The sequence below is a fragment of the Aspergillus sydowii genome (genome assembly GCF_001890705.1).
Source record: "Aspergillus sydowii CBS 593.65 unplaced genomic scaffold ASPSYscaffold_3, whole genome shotgun sequence".
In the NCBI taxonomy this organism is placed as follows: Eukaryota; Fungi; Ascomycota; class Eurotiomycetes; order Eurotiales; family Aspergillaceae; genus Aspergillus; species Aspergillus sydowii.
Genome location: NW_024467861.1, coordinates 1,212,384 through 1,237,849, shown reverse-complemented (window position 1 = coordinate 1,237,849; position 25,466 = coordinate 1,212,384). Strand labels below are relative to the sequence as shown.

At 50.1% G+C, this 25,466-nt stretch overlaps 11 protein-coding genes across 11 annotated transcripts; 6 read left to right on the top strand and 5 right to left on the bottom strand.

Moving 5' to 3' along the window:
- Positions 1 to 41: 41 nt before the first annotated feature.
- On the bottom strand, positions 42 to 572 carry mbf1 (multiprotein-bridging factor 1; the record flags this gene model as incomplete). Its single annotated transcript, XM_040841646.1, has 2 exons — positions 42 to 350; positions 414 to 572. 2 exons carry the CDS (start codon positions 570 to 572, stop codon positions 42 to 44), a joined length of 468 nt encoding a protein of 155 aa, XP_040704575.1.
- Positions 573 to 1,340: 768 nt separating this feature from the next.
- On the top strand, positions 1,341 to 2,836 carry ASPSYDRAFT_42550 (uncharacterized protein). Its single transcript, XM_040846475.1, has 4 exons — positions 1,341 to 1,567; positions 1,644 to 2,076; positions 2,130 to 2,336; positions 2,401 to 2,836. The coding sequence occupies exons 1-4, from the start codon at positions 1,505 to 1,507 to the stop codon at positions 2,454 to 2,456; spliced, it is 759 nt and encodes a 252-aa protein (XP_040704574.1). The 5' UTR covers positions 1,341 to 1,504; the 3' UTR covers positions 2,457 to 2,836.
- Positions 2,837 to 7,133: 4,297 nt separating this feature from the next.
- On the top strand, positions 7,134 to 8,610 carry ASPSYDRAFT_42547 (AIM24 family protein). The gene is made up of 5 exons (XM_040846474.1): positions 7,134 to 7,373; positions 7,433 to 7,450; positions 7,504 to 7,929; positions 7,979 to 8,328; positions 8,390 to 8,610. Exons 1-5 carry the CDS (start codon positions 7,316 to 7,318, stop codon positions 8,603 to 8,605), a joined length of 1,068 nt encoding a protein of 355 aa, XP_040704573.1. The 5' UTR covers positions 7,134 to 7,315; the 3' UTR covers positions 8,606 to 8,610.
- Positions 8,611 to 8,912: 302 nt separating this feature from the next.
- On the bottom strand, positions 8,913 to 10,655 carry ASPSYDRAFT_764509 (translation initiation factor eIF2 subunit beta). Its single transcript, XM_040850857.1, has 4 exons — positions 10,612 to 10,655; positions 10,133 to 10,264; positions 9,439 to 10,056; positions 8,913 to 9,387 (listed from the first exon to the last, which is right to left on the bottom strand). The coding sequence occupies exons 2-4, from the start codon at positions 10,185 to 10,187 to the stop codon at positions 9,221 to 9,223; spliced, it is 840 nt and encodes a 279-aa protein (XP_040704572.1). The 5' UTR covers positions 10,188 to 10,264; positions 10,612 to 10,655; the 3' UTR covers positions 8,913 to 9,220.
- Positions 10,656 to 10,819: 164 nt separating this feature from the next.
- Positions 10,820 to 11,895, top strand: ASPSYDRAFT_42545 (uncharacterized protein). The gene is made up of 2 exons (XM_040846473.1): positions 10,820 to 11,411; positions 11,508 to 11,895. Exons 1-2 carry the CDS (start codon positions 11,114 to 11,116, stop codon positions 11,606 to 11,608), a joined length of 399 nt encoding a protein of 132 aa, XP_040704571.1. The 5' UTR covers positions 10,820 to 11,113; the 3' UTR covers positions 11,609 to 11,895.
- Positions 11,896 to 11,999: 104 nt separating this feature from the next.
- ASPSYDRAFT_87340 (uncharacterized protein) lies at positions 12,000 to 12,567 on the bottom strand (the record flags this gene model as incomplete). The annotated part of the gene is made up of 2 exons (XM_040851823.1): positions 12,000 to 12,419; positions 12,496 to 12,567. The coding sequence occupies 2 exons, from the start codon at positions 12,565 to 12,567 to the stop codon at positions 12,000 to 12,002; spliced, it is 492 nt and encodes a 163-aa protein (XP_040704570.1).
- A 1,317-nt stretch (positions 12,568 to 13,884) lies between these two features.
- Positions 13,885 to 17,744, bottom strand: ASPSYDRAFT_87339 (E3 ubiquitin-protein ligase; the record flags this gene model as incomplete). Its single annotated transcript, XM_040851822.1, has 4 exons — positions 13,885 to 15,170; positions 15,231 to 15,297; positions 16,364 to 16,706; positions 16,762 to 17,744. 4 exons carry the CDS (start codon positions 17,742 to 17,744, stop codon positions 13,885 to 13,887), a joined length of 2,679 nt encoding a protein of 892 aa, XP_040704569.1.
- A 1,272-nt stretch (positions 17,745 to 19,016) lies between these two features.
- Positions 19,017 to 19,692, top strand: ASPSYDRAFT_29285 (RNA recognition motif domain-containing protein; the record flags this gene model as incomplete). Its single annotated transcript, XM_040844627.1, has 5 exons — positions 19,017 to 19,036; positions 19,141 to 19,213; positions 19,296 to 19,402; positions 19,469 to 19,605; positions 19,667 to 19,692. The coding sequence occupies 5 exons, from the start codon at positions 19,017 to 19,019 to the stop codon at positions 19,690 to 19,692; spliced, it is 363 nt and encodes a 120-aa protein (XP_040704568.1).
- A 719-nt stretch (positions 19,693 to 20,411) lies between these two features.
- ASPSYDRAFT_29284 (gamma-glutamylcyclotransferase) lies at positions 20,412 to 21,513 on the bottom strand (the record flags this gene model as incomplete). The annotated part of the gene is made up of 6 exons (XM_040844626.1): positions 20,412 to 20,933; positions 20,990 to 21,062; positions 21,134 to 21,138; positions 21,212 to 21,246; positions 21,329 to 21,360; positions 21,419 to 21,513. The coding sequence occupies 6 exons, from the start codon at positions 21,511 to 21,513 to the stop codon at positions 20,412 to 20,414; spliced, it is 762 nt and encodes a 253-aa protein (XP_040704567.1).
- A 940-nt stretch (positions 21,514 to 22,453) lies between these two features.
- Positions 22,454 to 23,516, top strand: ASPSYDRAFT_147566 (putative short-chain dehydrogenase/reductase family protein; the record flags this gene model as incomplete). Its single annotated transcript, XM_040841728.1, has 2 exons — positions 22,454 to 23,328; positions 23,381 to 23,516. The coding sequence occupies 2 exons, from the start codon at positions 22,454 to 22,456 to the stop codon at positions 23,514 to 23,516; spliced, it is 1,011 nt and encodes a 336-aa protein (XP_040704566.1).
- A 617-nt stretch (positions 23,517 to 24,133) lies between these two features.
- ASPSYDRAFT_29282 (uncharacterized protein) lies at positions 24,134 to 25,306 on the top strand (the record flags this gene model as incomplete). Its single annotated transcript, XM_040844625.1, has 4 exons — positions 24,134 to 24,174; positions 24,243 to 24,261; positions 24,330 to 25,218; positions 25,284 to 25,306. The coding sequence occupies 4 exons, from the start codon at positions 24,134 to 24,136 to the stop codon at positions 25,304 to 25,306; spliced, it is 972 nt and encodes a 323-aa protein (XP_040704565.1).
- Between the last annotated feature and the right edge of the window lie 160 nt (positions 25,307 to 25,466).

Below are 25,466 nucleotides of genomic sequence, written 5' to 3'. Positions count from 1 at the left end.
CCTTCCCCAAAGAAAAAGTCGCGGGCTCACCCCCGGTCTCTTTACTTTTTCTTAGGGAACTTCTCCTTTCCGATGTCACTGCCTCTCAGTTTGACGTTGAGTACGCGCTCCATAGCGCTAAGCACCTTCTGGTCGGGAGCAGCTGATCCCCTCTCGAAATCCTGGATGACGGTAACTGTGGTGTTGCACTTGGTGGCGAGCTCCTTCTGTGTCATCTTGTACCCCTCATCAGTTCGACGCTTCTTGATGGCGTCTGCAACTTGCAGCCCGACGGTCTTGGGCTTAACGATGTCGTCACTGCGGTCGACCTTGGTGAGATGTTGGCCTTCGGGCGCACCAGAGCGACCGGCCTAAAGATGATTAGTATGTGGCGGACAAACTAAATTATGTTTCTGCAGTCGAATATGACTTACTGTGTTTCCAGAAGCATATTTCTTTTCAGTTCCAATAACGAGGCCCTGGCGCTGGGCGGCGTTCAGAGCGCTCTTGCCCTTGACGACGGTCTCGCGGGGAGCGGGGCCACCCTTGTGCTTGGTGCCAATACGAGTGACGGAGTCCCAGCCTTCGCTCATGATTGCTGTAATAAAATATCGGGAAGAAAGAGTGATTTGGTGTATTCGTCTATAGAGGTCTATCAGGGGTGTGCGGGAGGTTGGCGGTTAGAGGATTGCGATCGCGTGAGGTTTGAAAGAGGAATGTTCAAGCCTCACGGTGGCCCACCATATTTATACGGATGACACAGATTGGAAGTTTCTCGAGCCTTTGATGGCGGAGTCCCAATTGGGGCGGAATACGCTAACCCGATATAGATTAGTGTCGTTGACATCATTGGGCCTTGAGTCACTTTAAGGGCGGCTTCAGAGGCAAATGTTGGCCCTGTCATCCATGAACAGAGGAACATATCGTACGAATGTCCATGGTACTGGACGAGCGAAGGCGAAAAGGCGAATATTCAATCGGAATAAAACTCTAGCGTAGCTTCTGCTGCCGCCAATGACAGGTATAGATACTCCGTATAACTGCGCGGACGCAACTCCGGCGGATACCTTATCGTGTGTCTTATCGTAGACAGCATAGCGGGCTTTTCTTGAAGAAAACATTCACCACTGGTTCACAGGGCTGTAAGCAGCCATGCCAATAGAGGTGATTGAGTGAACATGGCCGGCTGTGGCTTACCAGCACCCGAAGCCCGCAGTGTCTCATATTCATTTCATAAGTTGAAGTGCCTCAGGAAACAATCCCGACCGAATCCACCATTCCCACCAATGGGAATTGTTCAGCCTAGCAGCAATCTGGGCAGCCTCAGGAACCAACGATTGTGTCGTCCCTGCTCGGCCCCATTCATCCATCCATCAACACCCATCCATCTTATTGCTGATCAACGACTTTCCAATAAACCTGTCGCTCGGAGACCTCGTTTCTACGCCCGTCATCTTTAACGGACCAAATACGTTTGCTTGAATTTACCACAGTCGGTTTTCCGACCCAGTCTGTTTCGCCTGCCATGGCATCCCAAGAGATGTTCCAATCCGCCTTGACCAGCCGGTCGCTCCGTAATGTCCGCTCGGTATGGACTTCACCCTTGATTGGTGTAATGATTGCAAGACGCTTCATTATGTATGCTAATATACTTCGCCCTCTAGGAACTGGAGTTTCTAGCAGATGCCTCCGTCATTACCCCTCAGCAACTTTCGTCCATCCTGTCACAGCTACCCAACTCGAGTGAGAGCGCACGTCAACTGCCTGTACACTCAGAGCCATCCCCGGTGCAGCTACCACCTGCTGCTGCCCAAGTCATTCCCCCACCCGCTCCTGTTCAGGTTACGCCATCGCCCGCTCCATACTCACCTCCTACTGCTCAGTTTGGGAACACTTCGTTGAATGAGAAGCACCAAGATCCAGTGAACACGCCCCCGCCTCAGCAATATTACTCGAGCCCACCTCCTGCTTACCCGCAGGCACCAACTGTGCTTTCCGTCGCCTCGGCTCTCTACGCGTACACCCCGACGGATGCGGGAGACTTGGCTTTACAGCCAAATGATCGGGTTCAGGTTCTAGAGCATATGAATGCTGATTGTATGTTTACCCTCCTAGAAACAACGACGGGGCCGGGTACTAATGAAATGTAGGGTGGCGTGGTCGGAACGAGCGTACAAACCTCGAGGGTATCTTCCCTCGCAGCTATGTCAATGTTTTGGATGAAAAGGCTCTGCCGCAGCCTTCTAACTACGGGAACATGCCGCTCGATGTCAGCCAGAGTGGCTCTGGAGAGCCTGGCAAACACGGCAAGTTTGAGGAGCATGGAAAGAAGTTTGGCAAGAAGATGGGTAATGCTGGTACGTCACCAAATTATTATCCCGGCCATCCAATATATTGAGAAACTAACTGCTTTTTTTGCAGCTATCTTCGGTGCTGGTGCTACGATCGGTTCCAACATTGTTAATAGCATCTTCTAATCCAGCGTTCTCTTGATGCATGGCCTGGCTTGCTGTGTCTTCACTGGAATCGGAAAGCAGATTGCGTTCCTCCAATCTTTTACTTCTCTCGTTTGTCCCATGGGGTGGCGTTGGTGATCGGGTTTTCGTTTTCTTCTAATTTTGTGCATGAAGGGCCGGCCCATAGTGAATGATGCCCCTAAGAGTTAATTGTGTCTACTTCAGGGTATATGTTACGGGTCTTTCTGTTATCAGGTTTTTAACTTGGCTCTCTAGGGTATCTACATGCAAAAAGGCGTTTTTGGTCAATAATATTATTAGGAAAAGAAACTAACTAATGCGAAAAATATCTGTATGGACCTTAAGGACCTTGCCGCGATGCCGTCGCATTGGATCCTGATTCTGTTTCATTTGGCGCCGTTTGATCGTTCTATATTAAGATTCGCTGCTGCACTTAAGCGCCGACAAACGTGGCGGCCTCCCCTCGTAGATCTTGACTCTCCCCCACGAACTTACGTTTCTGGGCTTTTGATCTGGGCCCCATCTTGATGAGTCTATGAATAATTATTGGTTACAACACGTCTGTTGCCGCAGTCGAGTTGCGGGTAGTCTCTTAAGGAAATGGATCATATTATCCTCGATGCAATGAGACTGCGGCAAGGCGCCTCCCAGCTCCCAAGGCTGATCCGTAGCCCCAGCCCGGTTCGATATATAATAAAAGATCTAGCCGCTCCATATTTCCTCGTGGCGATGAGGTTGATGGTCCATTGTAAACTTTGCTCATATCTAGTCCGCTGGGAGGACTAGCCAGAAACAATCCCGATCATGGCCTGGCACTATATCATGCTCCTCATGCTATTTGGGGTAACGAGTGTTCGAGCGGAAGGCTGGGAAGATTTCGCGAATAATTTCGCTGCTGACTTGGTATTTGCTCAGTTCTTCCTCCGCATCGTTTTGCTACTATTTTCGCTGACGCTGGGTTACCCTCCAAGGCACCCCTCGTCGCCCTCTTTGGCGAGCGGCTAACAAAACAATTCCTGGCCGAATCCACCAGCCTTCTCGACAACTTGATCTTCGCTGTATGCCCGCTGGGGATCTTGACGGCTGTGGTATCCCTCATTCGAATATGCGGGAATTCGTCTCTTCGAGCTTTCGTCGGCAGGGCCAATGAAGCGCCTGGAGAGGCAGAGAATGAGCTGCTCTCTTGTGTATCCGAAGGCACGGCGGAGTTATTTAATAACGGTGGCATCTCGAGAGTTTCTGGCAGGCCTAGAATTTTGGAAGTTGTTGTATGGGAAGAGCAGGGCTCTTACAAACTTGGGCATCTGCGAGATGCCCTTGAGGATGGTGCTTGGTCCGCTGAAGGAGAAGAGATCCAGCCTGAGAAAGGGCTTCATTCCCTCCCTGAGCTTGACATACCGAACTTATCTTTGAATAAGGGTATTAAGCGTAGGAGAATTGCGTGGTTCTACCTGGCAGCTTTAATGGGGATAGCCCTACAAGGAGGCATGTTCTTCCTTTGTTGGGTATCAAGGCGTTTCTTTTTACTAATGTGGAACCAGGTACACTTATGTATGCGGCCATGACGGTCTTCTGGTATCCCAGATTTTTCGAAGACGACGAGAATTCACGCGCCAACTATGCTCTCCCGCTCTATTTTTACGGCTCGGTATCCCTTAGTCTGGGCATGTTTCTATGTGCCTTCCTGATAGAACGGTCATCAAGCGAGAGCTACTTATACTCAACAAAGCCAAGTAAAATATACTGGCTGCAGCCAGGGCGGCAGTCAATTGGAGATCAGGATTTTGGGGCTTTCCTTGCTGTTGACGAAGGCCCGTACTCATCAAACACGCGACACTTGACATACACAAAATCCGTCCGCGGCCCTACACCAAAAGGCAGACGGCCCTTCCTCATCTTCACAATCTTCCTTACTGCTACCGGATTCATTGCACAATTCGTTGGGCTCCGTGGCCTGCATCCATCCGTTATAGTTGCAGATGTTGGATCTACCCTTCTCATGGCTGTGGTACGCACACTGCTGAGAACTAAGCGAATCGGTTCGGAGGGGAACCGGTTTAGCAAGGAGGACCGGGAGGTATTTTCCCACAATCAACAAGAATTGGATTGCTTCGCGTATCAGCTTGAGAACGTTGAGTCCTTCCGTTTAGTATCGAGCCCCGTGCACCACACCGCGCGGTCACGGTCTGGATCATGTTCGACAGACGGCTCCTCACAAACGTCAATCCACACTTCTGGTCTTGGAGCAAGACTCATACAAACCAGGGCTCAACTGGCAAAGCTCACTTCCTGCAGTCGCCACCCAAGTATGGACTGGGACGATCTTCCAATCCGGAAGGTGGCTCAGGATTTGGCAAGCACGATCGAGATGACAATGGAGGTCGTCGCAAGATGGAAGGAGGTTCCCAGTAGCACCTGCAGTTTTGAGCTCTCCTTCGCTTGTCAATACAATCACAAGTCCATGGGTTCTCCGCTGGAGACGTACTCTATTACGCTTACACGGTCAGACGATACGCTTCAATGGAAGGTTGACGAGAACGAGTTGGAAGCAATATTAGGGCTTTGGACATTTTCATTGTTGAAGTCAGATCCGAAATGGCTACAGAAAGGCCTAGGGCGAGCCTTGGGTTTGACTAAGGCCGAGGCCAGCGCTGAAGCAACGGATCTATATTTCCACAAATGGATCTATCGCCAAAGGGAAGCTATGATGGTGTCACCCCAGATGATATCCTTTTCAGAGCAGAGTTTTGGTTATTATTCTGACAGCCGCCCGGATAGCAAAGAAATTCTTGTTGTGAAAACCGAAAACAGCTTGGAGCTTATGGCTGCGCAGGACATCTACATCCAGTTTCTCATGAGTATACTCGCAGGAATCAAGTCTCTCAGCGGTGAGGTTGATATCCTTCCGGTCCCTCAGACCGGCTTTCTGGCCCAAAGCTCTGACGTCGATGAACTTGTAAACTGCTTCGAATCTGGAAACCTAGGCTCAAGGGAGGATGCTTTGCTATGTGTTGTGCCGGTCCTTAACCGTCTGAGTCTTCTTCCCGCGCTTGCAGGCGATACGGTCACTGTACGACAGCGCGTCCAAAAGCTTATCTCTAACGGGAACTGGGATGATGCATTTTCCATCCTTCAATGGCTCTCCATGCGATGCGAAGGTGACGAATCTGAAAATTCTATATACGAACTCGGTCTTCTCTGTCAGCGAGCAATACTTACTAGAAAGCCAAACATTCGAGACAAGGGCTTCGAAATTTCCAAAACCCTCCTTCAGTGTGATACTAGATTTAGGTTCTTCAGAGACCTTCGAAGCCCGCGGCCCTCGAACTGGATGGGCTCACACAACCGAAGGGAATGGTGGGCTAATTTCTCTCGCCAGCTGGGATGGGCTATATGGCATATTTCCAACAGGCTAGGCCAGCAGGGAATGATTGGTTTTCTAGAATCGGTCGGACATTCAAGGAACTTGACCCTACAAACGATCCGTACCAGCGTTGACCACATGGAGCCTGGCATTGCACCGCTTATGGTTCTGGCTTCCTTGGATCCCGAGCGGGTGGTCGAGCTTCAGGGCGATTACCAAAATGACGATGATTTGTACCTGGCTGAATGTCTTGAATGGGTCAACTCAAATGAGCAAACGGCCCTCCGCTACTGGTTTTTGGCCAGATGGGCGGAGGTTGGGCAGCAGTTTCCCCATCAAGCCATGAGAGCATTCGTGCGTGCGGCGCAAAGCCACTCGGATTCGACTATTCAGACTCTCTGTCGACTGGGTGCAGATATTGATGCGATTGGGAATGAGGGTTGTACGGCTCTAATGGAGTTAGTTGCAACCGGGAATATGGAAGCGACGAAGAAATTGCTTATGCACGGAGCTGATGTGAACTCAAGCTCTGCGATGAATAAACTGGCATCCTTAAGCTTCGCCGCCATTCAAGGCCGCGAGGATTTTCTGGTTCTACTCCTCGACTATGGGGCAGATCTCGAGATGCGTAATATGTTTGGGCATACAGCTTTGTACTCCGCCTGCACAGAGAACCAATTAGCCTGCGCTGCCATACTTCTCGAGCGGGGGGCAGATATTGAATGTATTGCGACCGACGGGCGCACCCCTCTCATCTCGTCCGTGGTCGGTGGCCATCTGGAAATGGTCAGCCTCCTGATAGAGAGAGGAGCCAACGTCAATGCCACAGACTTCCAAGACAGTACGGCATTGATGCTTGCGATTACCGTACAGTCCGAGGAGCTTGTCTGTCTTTTATTAAGCAGCGGTGCCAATAAAGAACATAAAAATAATATGGACGGAACGGCACTTGATATGGCAAAGGCAAGGGGACTTGCATCGATTGTAGCTATTTTGGAAGCTGCATAGATGCTAGTTGTCGGCGGGTGCCCGCACTTCGGGGGCGCAAATTCGTTACATTGGAATGACAATTTGAAACGAGAATTATCAGAGTCAGCGGCCAATCCTCTTTCTTTAATTCAGTATTTTCCCCACCAGCGCTGTGCCGTCAACTCCTCATGCTTGGGACCTTGGCCTGGACGCTGGCGCCAAACCGCCGAAGCCAATTGGCGTACGATCTACCATTCAGATGCATCGTCTAAGCGCCCAGTGACGGCCACTGGGGAGACCATGCAGTAGTAGGAGCAGGAGCGGCCCCACGGTGAGACTGGGAGCTTTTAAACAGGATGCTCTTCTCGCTCTCGTTCTGTTTGTTCCCTCGTTTCGATTTCCTGGGAAACACTCGTCCGCTGTTGTGTAGGTGCTTTGCGCTTTTCTCTTGGGCATATTTAACAGTGCCTAGAAGATATAGATATTGCGGGCATTGAGTGCTTGCAGAACTTCTCGTTATTTCACCATGTCACAACATCCAATGCACTATCCCCCTCCTCCAACTCAAGGAGCTCAGTACGCTCGTACGTTTGTGTCTTCTTTTTACCGGCTTTCTGTTAGTTGGTGTCTAACCATCTCGCAGAAATTCAAAAAGCTGGAAGTACGGCACCCGGGGCCCTAGGCCTACTGAACGATGTCTCACATACTTTATAGCTCTCCCAGTGGCTCAGCCATCGCCCGGTTTTCCTCCGCCAAATTTCAGTTATCCTCCTCCTCCAGCACAACAAGCTCCACAGACAGAGTTTCCTCCTCCGCCATCCGTGAGCCCTTCCACCGAGAAGAGCTTCGCCTCCCAAAATGCTGCAGCATATGCTGCGAATACGGCCCTTCCTCAATCACCACCTCCCCCATTCAATGAAAAAGGCTATGCCCAGCCGATAGCTTCAGCACCAACACCGCCCCAAGCCTCCCATGGAACATCTCAGTCACTCGGTGGGGGGTCCTTTGTAGGAGTCACCTCCACAACCCCGGATGATGTTGGAACCTTCAATGGTGGCAGTTACCGTATCAGTCATCGAGATTGCAACACAGTCCTTACCCTTCAGCTGGCTGTTGGGTGCCCGCTTCATGTGAAACCAGGTTTGATCTAAACGTTGTACAATTCCTTTCCAATGCTAATCGATACTAGGTGTCATGATTGGCATGTCTCCCACAATGACACTGAAAGGTACAATCAACTTTGGTTTAGTGAAACTCATATCGGGGGGTGAGATGGCTATGTCCGAGTATACCGGGCCAGGAGAGCTCTTGATTGCTCCAACTGTCCTTGGTGATGTTACCGTCATCCGACTTTCGCCACCGCAGCAATGGCAAATCGGCCGGGATGCATTTCTCGCCGCAACAAGTGGTGTAAAGCATGACCACAAAGCCCAGAGCTTGTCCAAGACATTCTTCTCTGGCGAAGGCTTATGGATATACAACTTCCATGGGACTGGTCTAGTCTGGATACAGAGTTTTGGCGCAATCCTTAAGAAGGACGTAAGTAATTTCGCTCTATCCGGATGTGGTTTTCGTCATGCTAATGAGTTTGTATATCCAGCTTGCGGACGGCGAAACATATTTTATCAACAACGGTCATCTTGTAGCTTGGAATTGCAAGTATAAGCTCGAGCGTGTGGCTTCCGGTGGTATCCTTTCCAACATCAGTGCAGGAGAGGGCTTGGCCTGTAAATTCATCGGACCCGGCACTGTATATCTCCAAACCCGTAACGTGGCGGCCTTCGCCATGCAGATTGGTGCTGCGAAGTTACGTTGAGCGGCTCGCTCGACCATCATCCGTATACCATGACATTCCCTTATATAGCCTTCCGTCTATGAGTTATGTAGCGTGTACCCTGCCTGTCTTTTCTGTTAGCATGAACAAGTATCCTGTGCTCTACCATACACACTGTCAATATTCTTCTGGGTTATTATCATGTTGCAATTTTTCCAATACCCTAAAGATTTCAAGGACAATTGAATTTACTTTGAGAGGTGAAAACCAGTAATAGATACTATAAACCGTCATATCATTCCATATACTTGTCAGTCATGCCATTCTAATGATATCGCCATCTCCGCTTTTTGTTCATTCAACCACAGCACAACCGCGCCGCGGCTGTAAATTCACTCCCCGTAAACTCAATATCACCCCATCTCCCCAGACAACAATCATCCAAATTCAATCAAGAGATCAATATGTCTTTACATGGAAGAAAGAGAACGAGAGAGAGAAGAGAAAACGAAGAGATGCCTCCATTCGCCAAGAGATTGATAGATAGAAAGAGGAAGGAGATGGAAAAAAAGAAGATCTTCTTATCTCCTCTACCCCCAGGCGTACGTCCTAGTAGCAGATCCCCTGCGGAACCGGAACCGGAACCTAACCCACAGTTTAACCCTGTCTTCTTCTGCGGCCGACTTGTCCACGGAAACCGGTCTTGATGGCGGCGACGGAACGACGGGATCCGCACGAGTTGCAGGTAACGAAGTACAGACGGTTCTCTCCTTTGTTGAGCTCTGTGTCGGGACTGCGGCAGGTCTTGCAAGTGACGTACTCGACTAATTCAGGTTAGATCCTGATGTTGATACACATTGAGGGAGGTAACATACCGATATACCGTCTGAGAACGTTCTCAATCTGCTTCTGCTGGAAACGACCCTTGATAACGAGACGTCTGCTTCCATCAACACTACCACTGGTACCCAATTCCGCGAACAAGAACTGCATGACGTGGTCGTCGGACCGCTTCATACGCTTGCAGATATCAGCAATGTTGGCGAAGATAGTACGTCTGTTACCCTCACGCAGACACTGCGGTGGGGGAATCTTGTACGACTTGGTACCGCTCGACAACAGATCGGGGTGGTGGCTCTGGACGAGGGAGAAGAATCGGGAGACGAGCAGGGAGTAGGGGATAGCTTGGGTGGCGTCGTGGGCCCAGATGCCTGTGCCGGCTTCAAGGTCGCCCTCGGGCACCTCTTCCTCTTTGCTCTCTGCCTCCTTCTCTGCGAGACCGGCCTCAGCGAGCTTAGCTTCGAAGTCGGCGGGGTCCTTGGGCTTCTTCGTCTTCTTCTTCTTCTTCAGGGCTGTGGGGTCGAATTCGCCGTCGGCGGCGGGAGCGGGTGAGGACTCGTCGTCGGCGGCTTCGCTGTCCTTGGTCTTCTTGGTCTTCTTCTTTTTTGAAAGACCCTTGAATAGGTCGGTTACTTCGTCGACGGCCTTGTCTCCTGTTGGGTCGGTATTATGTTAGACTCGATGTCCGATGGAGGAGGGGAGTGCTGGTCTCGACGGTAATTTCCGTACCTTGCTCCTCGACAGGCTTCTCCAGCTGCTGTGTGACTTCGCCGTTTGTATCCATAATGATGGTTCCTTCACTGAATGCGACGGACTTGCGTTGTTTTTGAATCGTAGGTTCGGCCTGTATGGAGCCAGTCCAGATAACACGTTAGTGGGGGAAGAAATAAAAACCCAGAGACGCCAAGGAATTTTGAAAGGCGGGCAGAGGGCTAAAGTGTAAGAGAGAGAAGAGAATTGAAAGGTATTCTCCTCCAGCGCAGAAACAGTAGCCAAGCACGCGGAAGTTGGGCAGAACAGTAAGTGGCAGCACCTTCAATCAGCGGCTGGAAAGTGCACAAGAAAATGTGGGCGATCGGTAAAAGTACAGCAGAGAAAACAAGGGTGTGTGACGTACAGTCTCCGCCATCATGGGAGGATTTGAGGCAAGAAAGATGTGGTATGTAGCAACTACCACACCTATGTCCAAGGAAAAAGTAGCTTCTTACCCTGTAGAGAAGAGAAATGAGTGCTTTTGCAATGTCGATATCTCGCCTTTCCGCAGTTGCTTTGAGTTCGATGGCAAGCCTGTTATCGCGGAGGAAGGTCACGTGGCGGAGATGACTCAAGCTCTGTAATCGTATTACCACCATACTCGCACGTGATATTGAACCTGGCTACTAAACACCTCAGGCAGCAAGGCCGCATACAGGCTGCTTGCCGGCTTGCGCTTCTGAAACCTCATCTTCCTAGAACCCATACATCTAATGCTGCGATCCTCATTCAAGCGGTAGGCAGGCCACTGCTTGACAAATCAACATCTCGATCTCTTTCTCTCGTTTTCTTTTCCACCACAGGTTCCCCGGCCCAACAAATCCCCGCTCTTCATCAACAACCCAAAACAACCCCCGTTGAACTCCGCAATACATCACCGCTCAACACCTTCACCTCTATCAAACCAGTCAATCGTCCAACCTGAACCCTACTGGGCACTACAACACTACAACCAAGATGTCCACCTCCGGTTCCGCCTCCGTCTCCGACTCCTCCTACATCCTCCCAACTCCAACATCGTCAACCCCCTCCCCGCGCTCCCGCGGTCTCAGCTACACCAGCGTAGATTCGCTCGGCGACGAAATAGCCTCGCTCCCTTCCGAAACCACATCCGCGTCTGACCTCGAGACGCTCTCTGATTATTCCGATGCTGAGGCCGAGTGGCAGGAAAGCATCGAGCAGCTGGAGCTTCTGCTCACGATGGTGATTGTGCCGTTTGTTGGGAAGTTTTTGGGGAGGAAATGTGCTTATTGGAGTATGTCATCTTGCTTTGCTTCTTCATTTCCCCGCAACGTATTGTGATTCGCCTGAATCGGTTGAGGATTTGTGCTAACCAGCCGTGTTCGAATAGGTTGGACGAGATTCATGGAGTGGAAATACCCAATTGATGGGGTAGTGGAGAAGGGGTCTGGGCCGAGGGCTGGGAGCGTGAAGACTTTTGCGTCGTTGTGAGCCGGCGTTGGTGGATGGTTAGATATACAGCAATATTCTGCGGTGCGTCGCTAGGTTAAGCGTCGTGCTGAAAGTTTTGAAGATCTAGTGGCTTTACGGTTGTATAGTAATCGGAGCGTCTGTGACTCTGTTCGGATGGTCAGTTGCAGGCTTTGGCATAGAAAGAACGGCGTTGTCTTGACTTAAAGGGCAGACTCGTCTGTCGAAGTGACATCTATACAAGCGTGCTACGCTAATTATACCCAATTAATGCAATAGTCAATACACAATTGTCTTCCATTTTGCAGAGAACGTAAAGCCAGGTATGACATCAACAGCCATATCTGCCATAGGTATATTATGTGGAAAATGTCGGCATGCAATACAGCACAATGAGCCTAAGTATTCGAAATTACCTAGACGATGTCTCTGGCGCATGAGGAGCCTTCTCCTTTGTAGCCTTCCCATGACTGCGAACCATACCAGTCCTCTCTTTTGCCTCATATCGAAATCCCATGTTTGCTAGGGTGGGACGACTGAAGTAGCTTGGGTCGCTGGATCCAGGGGTGAGGAACCGCTCTAGTGGCGCTTCGATGTACATGAAAGGACGCTGCTGCTCAAACATCTTGAGATGATCCGCATCCGTTGTGGCGGCAGTGAAGGAGGACCGCATCCCTTGTTCAAGACACTCCAAATAGTCATCAATATCAGCATCTCCAGCCTGCAGTTGCATGTCGAAGAGGGTCTTGCTCATCCGGGAAGATGAACGGTGGGTCTCCTCTTCCGCCATGACCTTTTCCAACCACGTGGTGACAGACTCGGTGGCATTTTGCTATTAAATTAATGCCTTGAGTTAGGGCAAGCTCGTGTTTGAACACAGACAAGTTAAAAGAAAAAGATAAACTTACGATGGGAACAAGCTGGCTGTGTTGTTCGAGGTTTTGTTTGGTTAAGGGCTTTTTCGAAAACAATGTAGCCATATTTATTCGTAGGACGAAGACGCGAGTTCAAATGTCAATGGGTCTCAGGAGTGTGGATTGCCTTGGCGCAGGTTGTCAAAAAAAAGAGTGGGACAGGGTCTTTGAATGGCATTGCAGTATCCGGTCAGCACCGCTCCTTTTATATGTATTCTGTTTTCTGAATTCCTACCACCCAGAGGACTAGCTCACCAAGGCCGGTGCGGGAAGGAGGGTTCCCTGCCTGTTGTCTCCCTGAAAGCAAAAGATCAGCTGAGATAAAAGTACTTACGATCAACACTTGTCCATTGCATTGGTAACCACTCACCTCTCGGCTTTACCCCGTCAACAAGACCCCTGTCTAGACTCAGACTTGCGGTGTACTCGACGGCCACAATTGGATGAGGTCCATACCTTGGTGTATGTCTGATAGGGAGAAAGGGGAGTAGGCCGTTCTGGATGCGAGCAGATGCAGGACGGAGTTTCAGCCAAGCTGCAGGAAGGAGGAACCGACCAGCTGGAGATTGTGCTCGTCTTCACAGTGGAAGGGCACTACTACGACTACTTTAGGCAGGCGCCAACCCGACAACCAGGTTCCTGGGTCCAATGCAAGTTGAAGGGCGCTACGTTCAGCCCCGAGGGCCAGAAATCAATGAAGATCCGGGAGCAAACCAATGACAGAAGCAACAAAAGCACCCGACAAGTTTTAAACTTCCCTTTTGTAGTACGTACCCCGATATTTGGATCCCTGTCCTTGGTCTCTTTCCTTTCCGGGGTTAGAAAGGAAGAGTAATATTGTATAAAAAGCAAACATGCAAATAAATGAATTCGACAGCTTTGAGAGCCTGTGCGCTGCATTAGTCTACCGTTCGCCCGGGTCCAAAATATACAGACTCCAATAGGCATCAAGCGTGCTCCAGCCTCCATCTCACGCACCCCAAATTCTCAGTAAGCAAACTGGATCAGTAGCTGCTGGTGTCTGGGCAAACGGGTTAAATATTTCCGGGCATTTCCAGCCTATTGAAATGAAGATCACAATGTTCTGAGGATATCTGCAGCTCCAAAGGTAGACTAGCATTGCTTCGTAACCTGAGCTTCGGTACCACAGTCCGTGCCTCAAACCAAGACTTAAATCCTTCAACAGCGATACCCATTAGCTTCGTCGCTTCTGATGAGATCAATGAGCAAATACTTACCTAAAGCTAATGGGGTGTATCGACAACACTGTTGCTATCAGTCCGCCAGCCATCGTGCTATACAAACAGAATAGCCCATATAGCCCATATACAGTGTACAACCCTCCTTGTGGCCATGGTCTGCACAGGATGCCACCAGGTGAGCTTAATATAATTTGTTTTGGCGCCAAAAGTTTCTCATTGGGTCAATTGTCACATAATCCAACTTATTTGGTTCGGGTTCCTTCCATTCTCGTACTTGCGCTGAATCCATAGGCGAGACCTTCTCTATGGGAAGTAGAGCTTCCTGGTTGGTACAAGGTTCCCTAGAATATGAAAGGTGTCGCTCGCAATTTCCGCTCGGGGTTGTATAAACGGCCGTTTCGCTGGCTTCCTGACCAGCAAGAAGCGCCTCCTGCCCGATATGGGAAAGGTTCAATATCTCGTCGTCCTTAAAGCCCCACCCCCAAGGAGTATGCGGTGGAACATTCCCATGATTGCTACTGATAGTGGCCTTAATCGTCGGCACGCATTCCGATACATCAAATGGCGCATCTTGTTCTGACCGCATGATTGCCTCATATGCAGCCTCAAACGCCTGAGAAATGAACGATGTATCTTCGCCGTATACGGAACCCACTCCTCTGCTGAGGCAAGGGCGCTGAGGCTGAGATGATTCCTCCTTCATGGCGTAATCTACCTGCCCGTGCGCAGGACGAGGCCTCCCTAGAGGAAGATCAATGCACGAGCCAGAAAATGAACAAGGGTCCAAAGCTGCGGTTCGGGGGCTCGTACTTCTGTCACTCGGGTCGATTTCAACTCCCTGACCGTATCCCTGGGATTTTCTTCTTTTCGTCAACTTTGCATGGATGTTCTCCTTGTCCTGGGTCGATGTATGCTTTCGTTTTCGTGAGCCTGTCTGCAGCCGAGAACCAGGAGTCGTCGTACTGTCTTCATCTTCTGGCTCCCATGAAGATATCCTTTGCTGCATAATACTCTTGAGATCCTCTAGGGTCCAGTATGCCTTTTCCGGATTTGTGATAACATTTTCATTCGATGAGTGCATATTGAAGTCTAACAGTCCCATGGTGCTAGATTCGGCTACGATGTCTGCAGCTGATAGCGATTCCTCTTCCATCGGGGGGTAGACCATGGGTTTCTCGCAAGGGCTTTTTTGCTCTCCCCCATAACAGAGTAGTCGGCTACTTATTGTCTCTTCTTGTTTGCCAGGCGCATGTCTTATAGCAGTATCATCAAGATCCAATGTTATGTTCTCAACTGATGGCTGTTGCTCAAGGGTTCCTTCGGTTTCTCCTTGGGCTTGGCTGATATGCTTTATTTCAAGGTCGTAATTGAGCAAGTTTGTTTTCTCACGTTGAAGAAAGGCATCTTTTTGTGCATCAATAGGTGTTTTGCTCAGGAACTTGGTCTCGGAGAAGCCCTGGTCAGGCACTAGACAGTACCCATATCACTAAGTATAAAAGTTCCTGCAGCTGAAATTGGTATTCTTACCACGAGTCTTGACAGGAGATGATCTTTTGCCTCTGTTGAAAATCCCCAAATTCGTAGCAGAATGAAGCTAAGAAATGGTTAACATTGTCTCGTCCAGATCGACTTATAGGTAGGTACCGTCAACCGGCCCGATGGCACATTCGAAGCCTGAAAATCTTCATTGATGGTATGTTTCCTTTTTTGTCTAGATTGCTTTCTTGTCTGCGCAGTTGTACTTCTATCGTTCTCCACCGAACTCTTGCCCTTATACTCGTACCGGTCCTCTTTGGTCTTCGCTCTTGGGATGCGTTTATACCCGTTCCTCTCTATTCTTGAAAACCCGGATTCGGTTCCTTTTGTCGTGGGCCTCGATAAACATGGCTGCTCAAAGTATTTGGGCTCAAGACGGGTTAGTTGCCATCTTCTTGCTCGTGGAGATCGCCTTTGAGGAATGAGGCTTACGCCCGGGATCTGCTTTTCAATGGGAACTCCTATCAACGTGAGTCAAAAAAGGTCTGGAATATACTAGACATTCCTTTTGGGCTCAAAAAAGCATACCATCGTAAATGAATTTTGCAGAAGGCTGATTATCGCTCTGTAGAATGACCGGCTCCGCTTCGTGCAATTGCGACAGCCAGCTGCGGAATCTCTGCTCGTCGGCTACAACCATAAAGTCGGAGACTGTTATCGGTGGAACTGGAGCTATGTTGGCCGCCAATCTGTCGTCTCATTGTACTTCAAGTAGGTAGATAACAGCAATGACGTGGGTGCGGTACCAAAGGGAATGGGGCCCATCAAAAGAAAAGGAAGGAAGTACGGAGCTCCTACGGCAGCAAAGACATCGGATAGGTGGTAGGTACCCAGGTACCAACCTCTTCTGATAATTATCACTTATAGTAATAAATAATTGGACCCCCAGAATTTCCTATCTATACATTATGCAGGTCCAGTATTGTGAAAACATCGGCTCCAGAGCGATATGAGGTTCTGCCATTAGTACAAACCATAAAATACTTACACATATAAATCATGCCAATCCTGCTTGCCTCCCAGGAGTTTCTAGTCAGATCCTCGCAGGTGGATGTTTTCAAAGTTTGGGCAGCATCCCATCGCATCTATAGGCGATACTGTTTGCAGCGCAGGCATGCCCGTACCTCGCAGTTAGGGCATTCCAATATAAAATCCGGAAGCACGTCGCCGCAAATATCACACTCAAACCCGTCATCATCACTGTCTTCGTCGTCACTGTCTTCATCCTCATCATCACCCTCCGGAGCCTCGATACGTCTCCAAACAACGGCGTGTTGATACTGACAGGGAGCCCCTCGTATTCTTTCCACCACTTCCCTAACATCTTCTTGTGCAGGTGGCCTCTCAGCATTTCGAGCTGCAACCACGCGAGCCCTATCATACAGCCTATCCTCATCCCATCTTGCACAACCGCAGGTTTTCCACTTCGCAGTACAGAGGTAACAGAATTCATACCGGCAGCGGCATCTAAGGGGTAGAGAATGTTAGCATAGTACTATAGAAGCACCGTTAGTTTCCTTACGTGATATGGTTGCAGCCCGTATTCAATTCAATTAGGTGATGACAGTGTGGGCATTGCTGCCACCCAGATCGCTTCGCTAATTCCATTATTTCATTATCTTCGTCAATACATGGACCGCCGTGGGCAAGTCGTTTGCACAAAGTGCATGTTCTCGCGCAGCATGTGTGGCAAGTGGCGACGTATCCGTCTACTCGTGGAGGGGGTATATATTTCGCACAGTGGGCGTTTGAACAGTATGTTCGGTAAGGATCGTTGTTTTCAATTTCTTTCTCTTCAAAGCTCCTGACAAGTTCCGCGTCGAGGTGTTTCTTCAACTCTGGTGGGGGTATTGGTATGCGGCAGCATCTGGGAGGGAAGAGCGACTGGTCTTTGAGGGCGTCCTTGACCAAGTGAATTATGCAATCATTGCAGAACGAATGTGAGCAAGGTGCCTGAATCATGTCGTAAGCAGGCTTTTTGTCGTTGCAGGCCGCGCACTCAGCCTGCACTCCCGCGATACATTGACGACTCTCCGCGGCCTTGGAGCTTTCGGCCACACATCGTCTTTTATTAGGGTAGTTTTCCCGCAAAAATTCGTCTTGGGCATCTATCTGAGAAGCGAATCCTTCTGATAACACAGTATCAATGAGCCTCAAAGGTTGTTCGTGCACCGAGGGCTGTTCATTTGCCGGCGGGGTTTTGCCAGCGAGTTTGAAAGCAAACCTCCGGTCCGCAAACGCTCTATCCTCTTCCTGGGCTGCAAGAGTGAGAGCGACGCCGTCTTCAGATACGGCATTGGCCATGCTTAACGCCATTTGGTGATCTTGAATAAATATGGAGGACTGGTTGAGCTGACTAGACCACTCTTGCACAGCCAACTCACCGTCCGTAAACACCCCAGCCCTCTGTTTCCCCTTGTGCCTGTTGGACTCCTCCAGTGCGTCTTGTGTTAGGAGCTGGAGAATCAAATTCCTGCTTGCTTCGTCCATGTTCCACGACAGCATGGCGGTTGATAAAATGGATAGAAACGGCCAGGAAAAGTCAAGTGTTTATAAGGCGAGCAGAAAAGAGTGGGGAGAAAATGGTGCCGAACGCGAACGGGATGGGGAAACAGAGCTGTTTAACAGCAGGCTGTTGGTTGTACCTCCGGGCATTAGATGGAATGCACCCGATTGAGCTGTTTTCCATGGTGCTAGATGAGTTGATTTGAGACCCAACGTGGTTTCCTTGCAGAGTCCACAGATTTACTTTGCGCAAATTCCTCAGTGCGAGGAGGTAATGGGCAGGGAAGGTGAAATCTACGGAATTTGTCGACGTGAGAATGCATCAAAATATATGCTGTATAAAGAAAGCAATGCCGTCTCGCCAGCCGTGGTCTAGCCTCCCCGCCAGGGCCTAGACAGGAGCACCCGCCATTTGCGCAGCATAAAGTTTGCAGCTTGATAGCGATAAAATCTGACTTGAGCTGCATGTGCAGACTTAGTCGCAGCTAGTGCACGTCACTACGACGAACTGAGGAAAGCGACGGCCGCCAGTAGCAGCACGGAGAACAAAAGGGGAAAGAGGAACAACCAGAAATTCAGAACGGGAGCCAACCCCGCTATCTCGACGTCGCCTTACTACCAGGACATGAGAAATCCCCCCCTCTCGCCCGCCGATTCGTCGCAATTTTTGTGGCGAGCGAGGAAAAGGCCACCTGGGCCGAACGCTCTGAGGCTATTGGCGAGAAAGGACTGAGCAACCCCTCCAAAATGTGACTTGGCTATCTCTGCATCCCATCACAGCACTTGCGCCGCTGTGCCGCCAATCCCCTTCCCCCGCTCTGCCGGACTGTGCTTTCGTGCTCCGGTGTCTGCCTTTCGCCTCATCCGTGGAGGGTATCGATTCCTGCGCAGATTGGCACTGCAGACAGTCGCCGGAACTCTCCTGTAGCTTCCTCCCCGTGTCCACAGTCCGCGCGCCGGCACCGACTGTAAATTAATTCGAGGGCGGAGTTTTCCCTGCACCGCATCGCTCAACAGCACAGTGAATAATAAATAGTTGAGCAAGTGGGCTTGACACAACATTTTCGTCCCCAGTCCAACTAGTGCCACCCCTCTTGACTAAATTCTTTTCCTTCCCGGAGTTTCGTCTTCCTTCGTCCATCCCCTCATCACGGCCTGGTCTGCTGTTCTCGCACTCTGTCGTCCTAAACTCTGTTGCGCCCATCTGGTGATTGCAGCTCCTGAACTCAGCCTCCGGTGCCAGACAACTGACTGTCCCTCCAGTTCACCAAGATGGCCAAGCTATTCATTGGGTCTGTCTGTTCCGTCTCTTTTGGTCATCACCTTTCCTCAATGCCTCTTCCTCCCTTTTCATCGGGTTGATGACGCCCCCAACTGACAAAAACCGCCCAACTAGCGGCCTCGCATGGCACACCACCGATGAAACTCTACGCGAGGGATTCTCGCAGTTCGGAGCCATCGAAGAAGCTGTACGTATCGTGCCTGGAGCGCCAGCTTCATGCCGTCCCACCCCTCTCTTTTTGCGAATGAGCCAGTATTCACATATGTCAGGTCGTTGTCAAGGACCATGATACCCTGCGCAGCCGTGGGTTCGGTTTCGTCCGGTTCTCCACTGAAGCTGAGGCGCAAACTGCCATGGATAACATGAACAACCAAGAGTGCGTGCTAGATCAGACTATCAGTTTGCTGACCCTGTTGGATCTAAATACTTACCCCACCTCCAGATTTGACGGTCGTACGATCCGCGTGGACAAGGCTTCGGAAAGATCCAACCCTCGCAACGGCGGTTTCCAGGGTCGTGGTGGCTACAACCGCCCTGACCGTCCTGAAGGACAAACTTACCGTGGCGGTGGTGCCGGTGGTATGTTGCCTTCATCCATGGTATCTTCTCCACGTGGCTTTCGTTAACACAGTTTCTCCAGGCTGGCGCAACCAACCCGGCCACTGATGTGGTTGAACTTTGTCGTTTTGCGCCTTGAAGATTGAGATTCCTTGTTATACAGACTGCCGACACATGATCCAGTCCATGACACCTAGTTTTGATGGGTGGTGACGCTTGGATGGAATGAATAATGCTGATCCTCATGACCTTTGGACGAGATGAATACTTGCGTTGCGTTATTTTGAATTTTGGTGTGTTTCAGCTAGTGGTTGACATCTAATCTGGCATCCCATATGATGGCGATCTATCAACGAGTAGAAGAGAGTAGACTCACCACACGCAGGTTTTCTACATTCGACTCCCGCGTGGCACTTTTCAGCGAAGCGTTGAAGCCTACCCATGGCTCTTTCGAGCGCTTTGATAGAATCCACTCTGCTGCCATGATAATATCAGACACACGCACTAGCGATTGACTTGCTAACAACCAGTCATGATACTGAGCACTAAGTCTTGATTGCAGCACCAACTTCTTACAGCGCGGGCACTCATTATCCGAACCTCTAAACGAAGTGGAAATTCAAGTTCGCAATCTCCCTTTGTTAACTAGATCTGTATCTGCGTGAAGACGGGCCGGGAATTTGTTACAGTGCTTCCACGAAATCCAATGAAACATGGAACTCAAACATCGTACGCAAGATCAAGCTCCCGCACACAAACCTTAAATTCAATCTAGTCATCTATGCAATCTAAACAGCCACCATCCACCACAATCTAATTTAGACTCCCTACTCCGACAAGTCCACATCCTTCCTTCCCTCTGCACCCTCCGCCAACGCCTCCCGAACATCCCTCTCAGCCTTCTCCTCCTCCCTCCTCGCCTCACCACCTCCCTCTATCTCCCTGACCCTCTTCACCAAATCCGTAACATGCCCATCCGCAGTTCCCAACCCAATCCCCTCAAGCGCCTTCTCCAGCAAATACAAGTACTCCGTGTTCTTCCCGCTCTGTCCATGGCCGCGGCTAATAACCTCCGCGACATCCTGAGGCTCGCGGCGCGCTGAGTCTCGCAGAAATTGCGGGTTCGTGGGCTGCCCTATGTACACCATGCATGTTATTGGCGACGTTGAGCCGGGTTGGTCTGTGTTAGTAGACGCCGTGGTTGTCACTGGGTGAAAGGGTGTGTAGTGTACGCTGTACCCATCTATTTCCCGCACGTCGAGATAGTCGTGAACTTCCTCGGCGTGGGAGGCGGGAATGTGGTATGCCGCGCCCCAGACGCGGGTTGTTTCGGCATCAAGGTGGGCTAGCTGTTGGGGTGTTAGTTGGTAGATAGGTACCTAATTTTAATTGGAGCGGTACGTACTGGATCATCCAATGTCTCCCAAAAGTCACGTTCAATCACTGTTACCACGCGGCCTGGTTGCTCGGGGGTTCCTCTGTGGTCGGTACTGCAAGGTGCATCTCGATTAGATTGCGCTTGACCATCTTCTCTTCTGTGGACGCTTACCTAGCCTATATATCCCGTAATATTAGCTTAGTAAACAAAGACTTAAAAAAATGGTAAGTTGATATGGGGCCAACTAACCTGCCAGAACCGACGCACATATCCATCAATATACCCTGGCACCCGTTGGTCTATTGCAGTACTCATTAACAATTCTGAACCGAGTCTGCAGTTTACACCGCGGAAGTCTGAACATACCGTAGTGAGGCGGAGGCTTCCATATCAAACTCCTTCATCGACAGGTTAACTCAACGAGCGTCTAAGTTAAGTATCAAGTGCCAGACTCACCCATAACCAAACACCCACAGATCACCTTTGGGGAAGTACTGACGCCACGTTCGGCCATCTGTCGGCTCTTGGGCCTCGTTGGCTGCAGAACTCATGTTTGTTTCGAGTACTTAAATTGTGTAAACCACAAACCTGGTGGCTGTTGTCTAATAGAATAGACCACAAAATGACTCAATTGTAGTGGGAGATATATAAACGAGAAGCTGGCAAAACAGAATGAGAGAAGTGCTAAACCCCAGTGTAATGCTTGTCCGGGTAATTCCTTATGTGAGTCGCTTACAATGTAAATTAAAATAACCGACAGTGAATTACCCGGCTGAATTTATAATGCAGACCGACTGAGGTATACAATTTATCATCAAGCCCATCTCGCTGGTGATGAAAGGTGGTACACAAATCGCATCAATGTTTGCTGTGTTTGTATGGAGTTCAGGCCTAAGGCAACTACTTACAAATGAGAGATGCTGGCGACGATTCAATCACCATGGCCTGCCGCTGCAATCGGGGGGTTTTCATGATTCAGAGGACTTGGCTCTGGTTTCCCTCCTGAAACTGTTACCATACAGTTTGGTTGCAGGATAGGGGCTTTCTTATCGAGACGGCTTCTCTGAATTCTCATTCTTCGCCCAACAACTCAGGACTGGGGTGCGTTGAAGGTAGACTTTGAAGATATAGTTACATAAGTCATCTATTTGTGCATCACGAGCCTCTTTGAAGGCAGTCGTTGCATTTCGTCTAAGCGTTCAGCCCATATCGTATCCGTATCCTCAAGCTCTTTTGGGCTGCCCCAGGCACAGCGGGGTTGCCCAGACGCCGAAGCGGGTCTAGCAATCAACTAACTCGGCTCCCTGAACAACGGACTCCACGTCATGATTCAATTACAGCACACATTTTCGAGGAGATATTTTATATCTTCCGGGGCTAAGGGGAATAATATTGAGTAACAAAGATATTGTTGCAACATTGTTAGTTCTCTTTCGATATCCTGGATACAGCAACCACATCCATTGATTGCAACGAGTTGGCATATACATCATGGCGGGCTTAATCCGACTCCTCAGAACACAATTCAACCCGCCGACAGAACCAACCGTCTCATTCGCGGGGAAAACGGTCGTCTTGACCGGTGCGACAGCCGGGCTTGGATTTGAAGCAGCTATCAAGCTTCTGAATCTAGGGGTGGAATCATTGATCATCGGCAGCCGAAGCCTGCAGCGCGGTGAAGCAACCAAGACAGAGCTTGAGAAACGAACCGACAGACGCGGAGTAGTACAGGTATGGGAGCTGGAGATGAACAGTTTCCAAAGTGTGAAGAATTTTGCATCCCGCGTCAATGCGCTGAAGCAGTTGGATGTTGCGCTTCTGAACGCTGGGCTTTGGAATCGGGAGTTCACAACTTCTTCCGAAGGGTGGGAGGAGACGTTACAGGTCAACACGCTATCTACATCTCTGCTAGCGCTTTTGCTACTTCCAAAGTTGAGGAGCTGTTCGTCAGATCCAAACCCGACACATTTGAGCGTTGTCTCGAGCCAGCAGTTTGTTCGGGTTCAAGCGAAGAGTCTCCAGACGGACGGCCCGTTACTGGAACATCTGAACGATGCCCAGAATTTCAGCGGTCCGAAGCAATATGGCGTGTCGAAGCTTCTTTTGGAGTATGTTCTTAAGACGGTAGCTGGGCGCTTGCGAAACGAGAATGGGACAGTCCCCGTCATTATCAACACAGTAAGCCCGGGCTTGTGCGCGTCATCGCTTGGGCGCCAATACACCAGATTCTACCACCGATTGGTTGTATGGGTAATGTATAAGCTCTTTGCTCGCACAGCAGAACAAGGAAGTCGGTCACTAGTCAGTGCGACATACCAAGGACTGGAATCGCATGGGAGGTGTTGGCGAAGCGACGGATATTTGGAGTAAGTCGGTCCCGCGTGTATATTTATTGAATAAGCTAACTTAAGTTCCAAGCGAGTCAACCGCGCTTACTACAGGTCTGGAAGGAAAGCAATTCCAGGCCAAAGCATGGAAGGAGATAATGGATGTCCTCAAGCAGCAGACGGGGGGGTTCGATGAAGAATTAGAAGGATCTGATCGTTCAACCTAACGTAGGAGATCACATTATGTAGTTTATGTCCTTTGATATGATATAAGATTTAGTTAGAACACGTGGGACAGATAGCACGAGCTGACGATTCAGTCGTCGTCAGAAATAAGCGCGCCTGATTGTGTTGCTATTAATACTGTATACTAACTAGCAGTCGGGGAGGAACCACTGGACATGGATCGCCATCGCACTATTTCCCTAGATCGCCAGTTTCCAACCTTCGAACAGCTGCCTCAACGGCACTGAACGCGCATGCCTTTACGTGATGTGATATTGAAAACAGCAGCTCATGCCGCAGGGCCCGGATCTGTGCGTATTCTTCGTATCGATATACAAAGAGGGCAGGCAGGGCTTTTGTTGGATTCTTGGCAGCTGGTTAATCCTTAATCCCCGACTGACGACCCACGGCTCCGCCCGCTCATGACAACAACAGCCTCGCGAGGAAGAATGGTGCGAGCCTAACTCCTTATTCTCTGCAGGCCCAATTTTCGCTCTTTCATCTCTCTCCCTTGATTGATAGCTATGCTCGCTCTCCCTAAATGAAAAGGGCTCCTGCTTCCTCCTCTTCACCCTAAACCTCTCTGAATTGCGCCCGCACTACGTCAGTCGTTGCGACCATGGCGTACAATAAGGCCTACAATCCAGATGCGCTCCCAGCGTAAGTGAGATTCCAAACCGGGACATTCGAGTGTGATGAAATGCTAACATAGGCGCCCGTTGAATTAGGCACGCGGAGCCTGAACAGGTATGATAACCACGTTGGCAGCCCGATCTTGCACATTGCGGCCACCTCTGACGGTTTAATCTTTCTAGGCAGCCCAAATGATCGGTGCCATGCAGATTAAGCCAGGAAACCAGAAAAATCAACATAGATATCCACAACAACAGCCTTCGCATGGCGGAGTCCCACCTCGCGTGCCAGCACCGTCTAGCGCTCCAAGTTCTCATCAATATCCTGCACCCCATCGGCCTCCTGCAGGTCCCCCGCGCTCAGCCTTAGACCGACCTCTACCCAACGTGCCTCAAGGCCCAAGCCAACAACGACCTGGCGGTCTCCTTCACCCTTCTCCTCCGCCCCAGAACTACGGATTCGGGCCTCCTCCGTCGCAGCCTGTGCGCAATCGCCCCCCGCCTGCATCACGTCCTCCTACAACCCCACAGCCGTTAGCTGTTCCCAATGATGACCCGCAGCAGCTGTTCCCGCTGTTTCGGGCGGCCAACTCGTCCCATTCAGGCGCGCTTACCGAGCAGGAGCTGGGCTCTGCTCTGGTAAATGGTGACTACACTTCGTTCCACCCCAAGACCGTGAAGATGATGATCGGCATGTTCGACAGGAACAGGAGCAATTCGATCTCGTTCGACGAGTTCGTTTCGTTATGGCGGTACTTGGCAGCGTGGCGAGAATTGTTTGACAAGTTTGATGAGGACCGTAGTGGGCGCATCAGTCTCCGGGAGTTCGAGAAGGCATTGGTGGCGTTCGGGTATCGTCTCAGTCAGCCGTTCGTGACAGTGCTCTTCGCTACATTCGAAAAGAAGGGGCGGGTGGCTAGTGGGCCTCCGACAGCTCCTCCACCGTCGGGAATGAGCTTCGATTTGTTTGTTCAGGCATGCATAAGTCTTCGGCGTATGACGGACGTGTTTAAACGGTATGACGACGATCGCGATGGGTATATCACGGTGAGCTTTGAGGAGTTCCTAACGGGTAAGTCAAACCTGTCGGACTGGTCATGCATGAATTGAATATAGGATCTAACGTGTGTCTTGCAGAGATCCTCCAATTACAAGATTAAGAAACAGGTGCCATCGCAAAAGACCGGTCGGGTTTTGGAGTCCTTGCGTATATTAATCCCTTGTGTATTATTCCGCGAACAGCATATATTATACCCTGACCACAATACTTATTCGCGGTGATATCTGTAAGCTCTGTAGAAATATCTGAAGCGATTGTTC

Bases quoted from the DNA above. Each gene is read 5' to 3' on its own strand.
- ASPSYDRAFT_42550 (XM_040846475.1), top strand. From the start codon at position 1,505: ATGGCATCCCAAGAGATGTTCCAATCCGCCTTGACCAGCCGGTCGCTC. The intron at 2,077-2,129 runs GTATGTTTACCC...AATGAAATGTAG, and splicing joins AGAGCATATGAATGCTGATT to GGTGGCGTGGTCGGAACGAG. The intron at 2,337-2,400 runs GTACGTCACCAA...CTTTTTTTGCAG, and splicing joins CAAGAAGATGGGTAATGCTG to CTATCTTCGGTGCTGGTGCT.
- ASPSYDRAFT_42547 (XM_040846474.1), top strand. From the start codon at position 7,316: ATGTCACAACATCCAATGCACTATCCCCCTCCTCCAACTCAAGGAGCT. The intron at 7,930-7,978 runs GTTTGATCTAAA...AATCGATACTAG, and splicing joins CCCGCTTCATGTGAAACCAG to GTGTCATGATTGGCATGTCT. The intron at 8,329-8,389 runs GTAAGTAATTTC...TTGTATATCCAG, and splicing joins GCGCAATCCTTAAGAAGGAC to CTTGCGGACGGCGAAACATA.
- ASPSYDRAFT_764509 (XM_040850857.1), bottom strand. From the start codon at position 10,187: ATGGATACAAACGGCGAAGTCACACAGCAGCTGGAGAAGCCTGTCGAG. The intron at 10,057-10,132 runs GTACGGAAATTA...CCGACCCAACAG, and splicing joins GAAGCCTGTCGAGGAGCAAG to GAGACAAGGCCGTCGACGAA. The intron at 9,388-9,438 runs GTATGTTACCTC...AACCTGAATTAG, and splicing joins CGTTCTCAGACGGTATATCG to TCGAGTACGTCACTTGCAAG.
- ASPSYDRAFT_42545 (XM_040846473.1), top strand. From the start codon at position 11,114: ATGTCCACCTCCGGTTCCGCCTCCGTCTCCGACTCCTCCTACATCCTC. The intron at 11,412-11,507 runs GTATGTCATCTT...GTGTTCGAATAG, and splicing joins GAGGAAATGTGCTTATTGGA to GTTGGACGAGATTCATGGAG.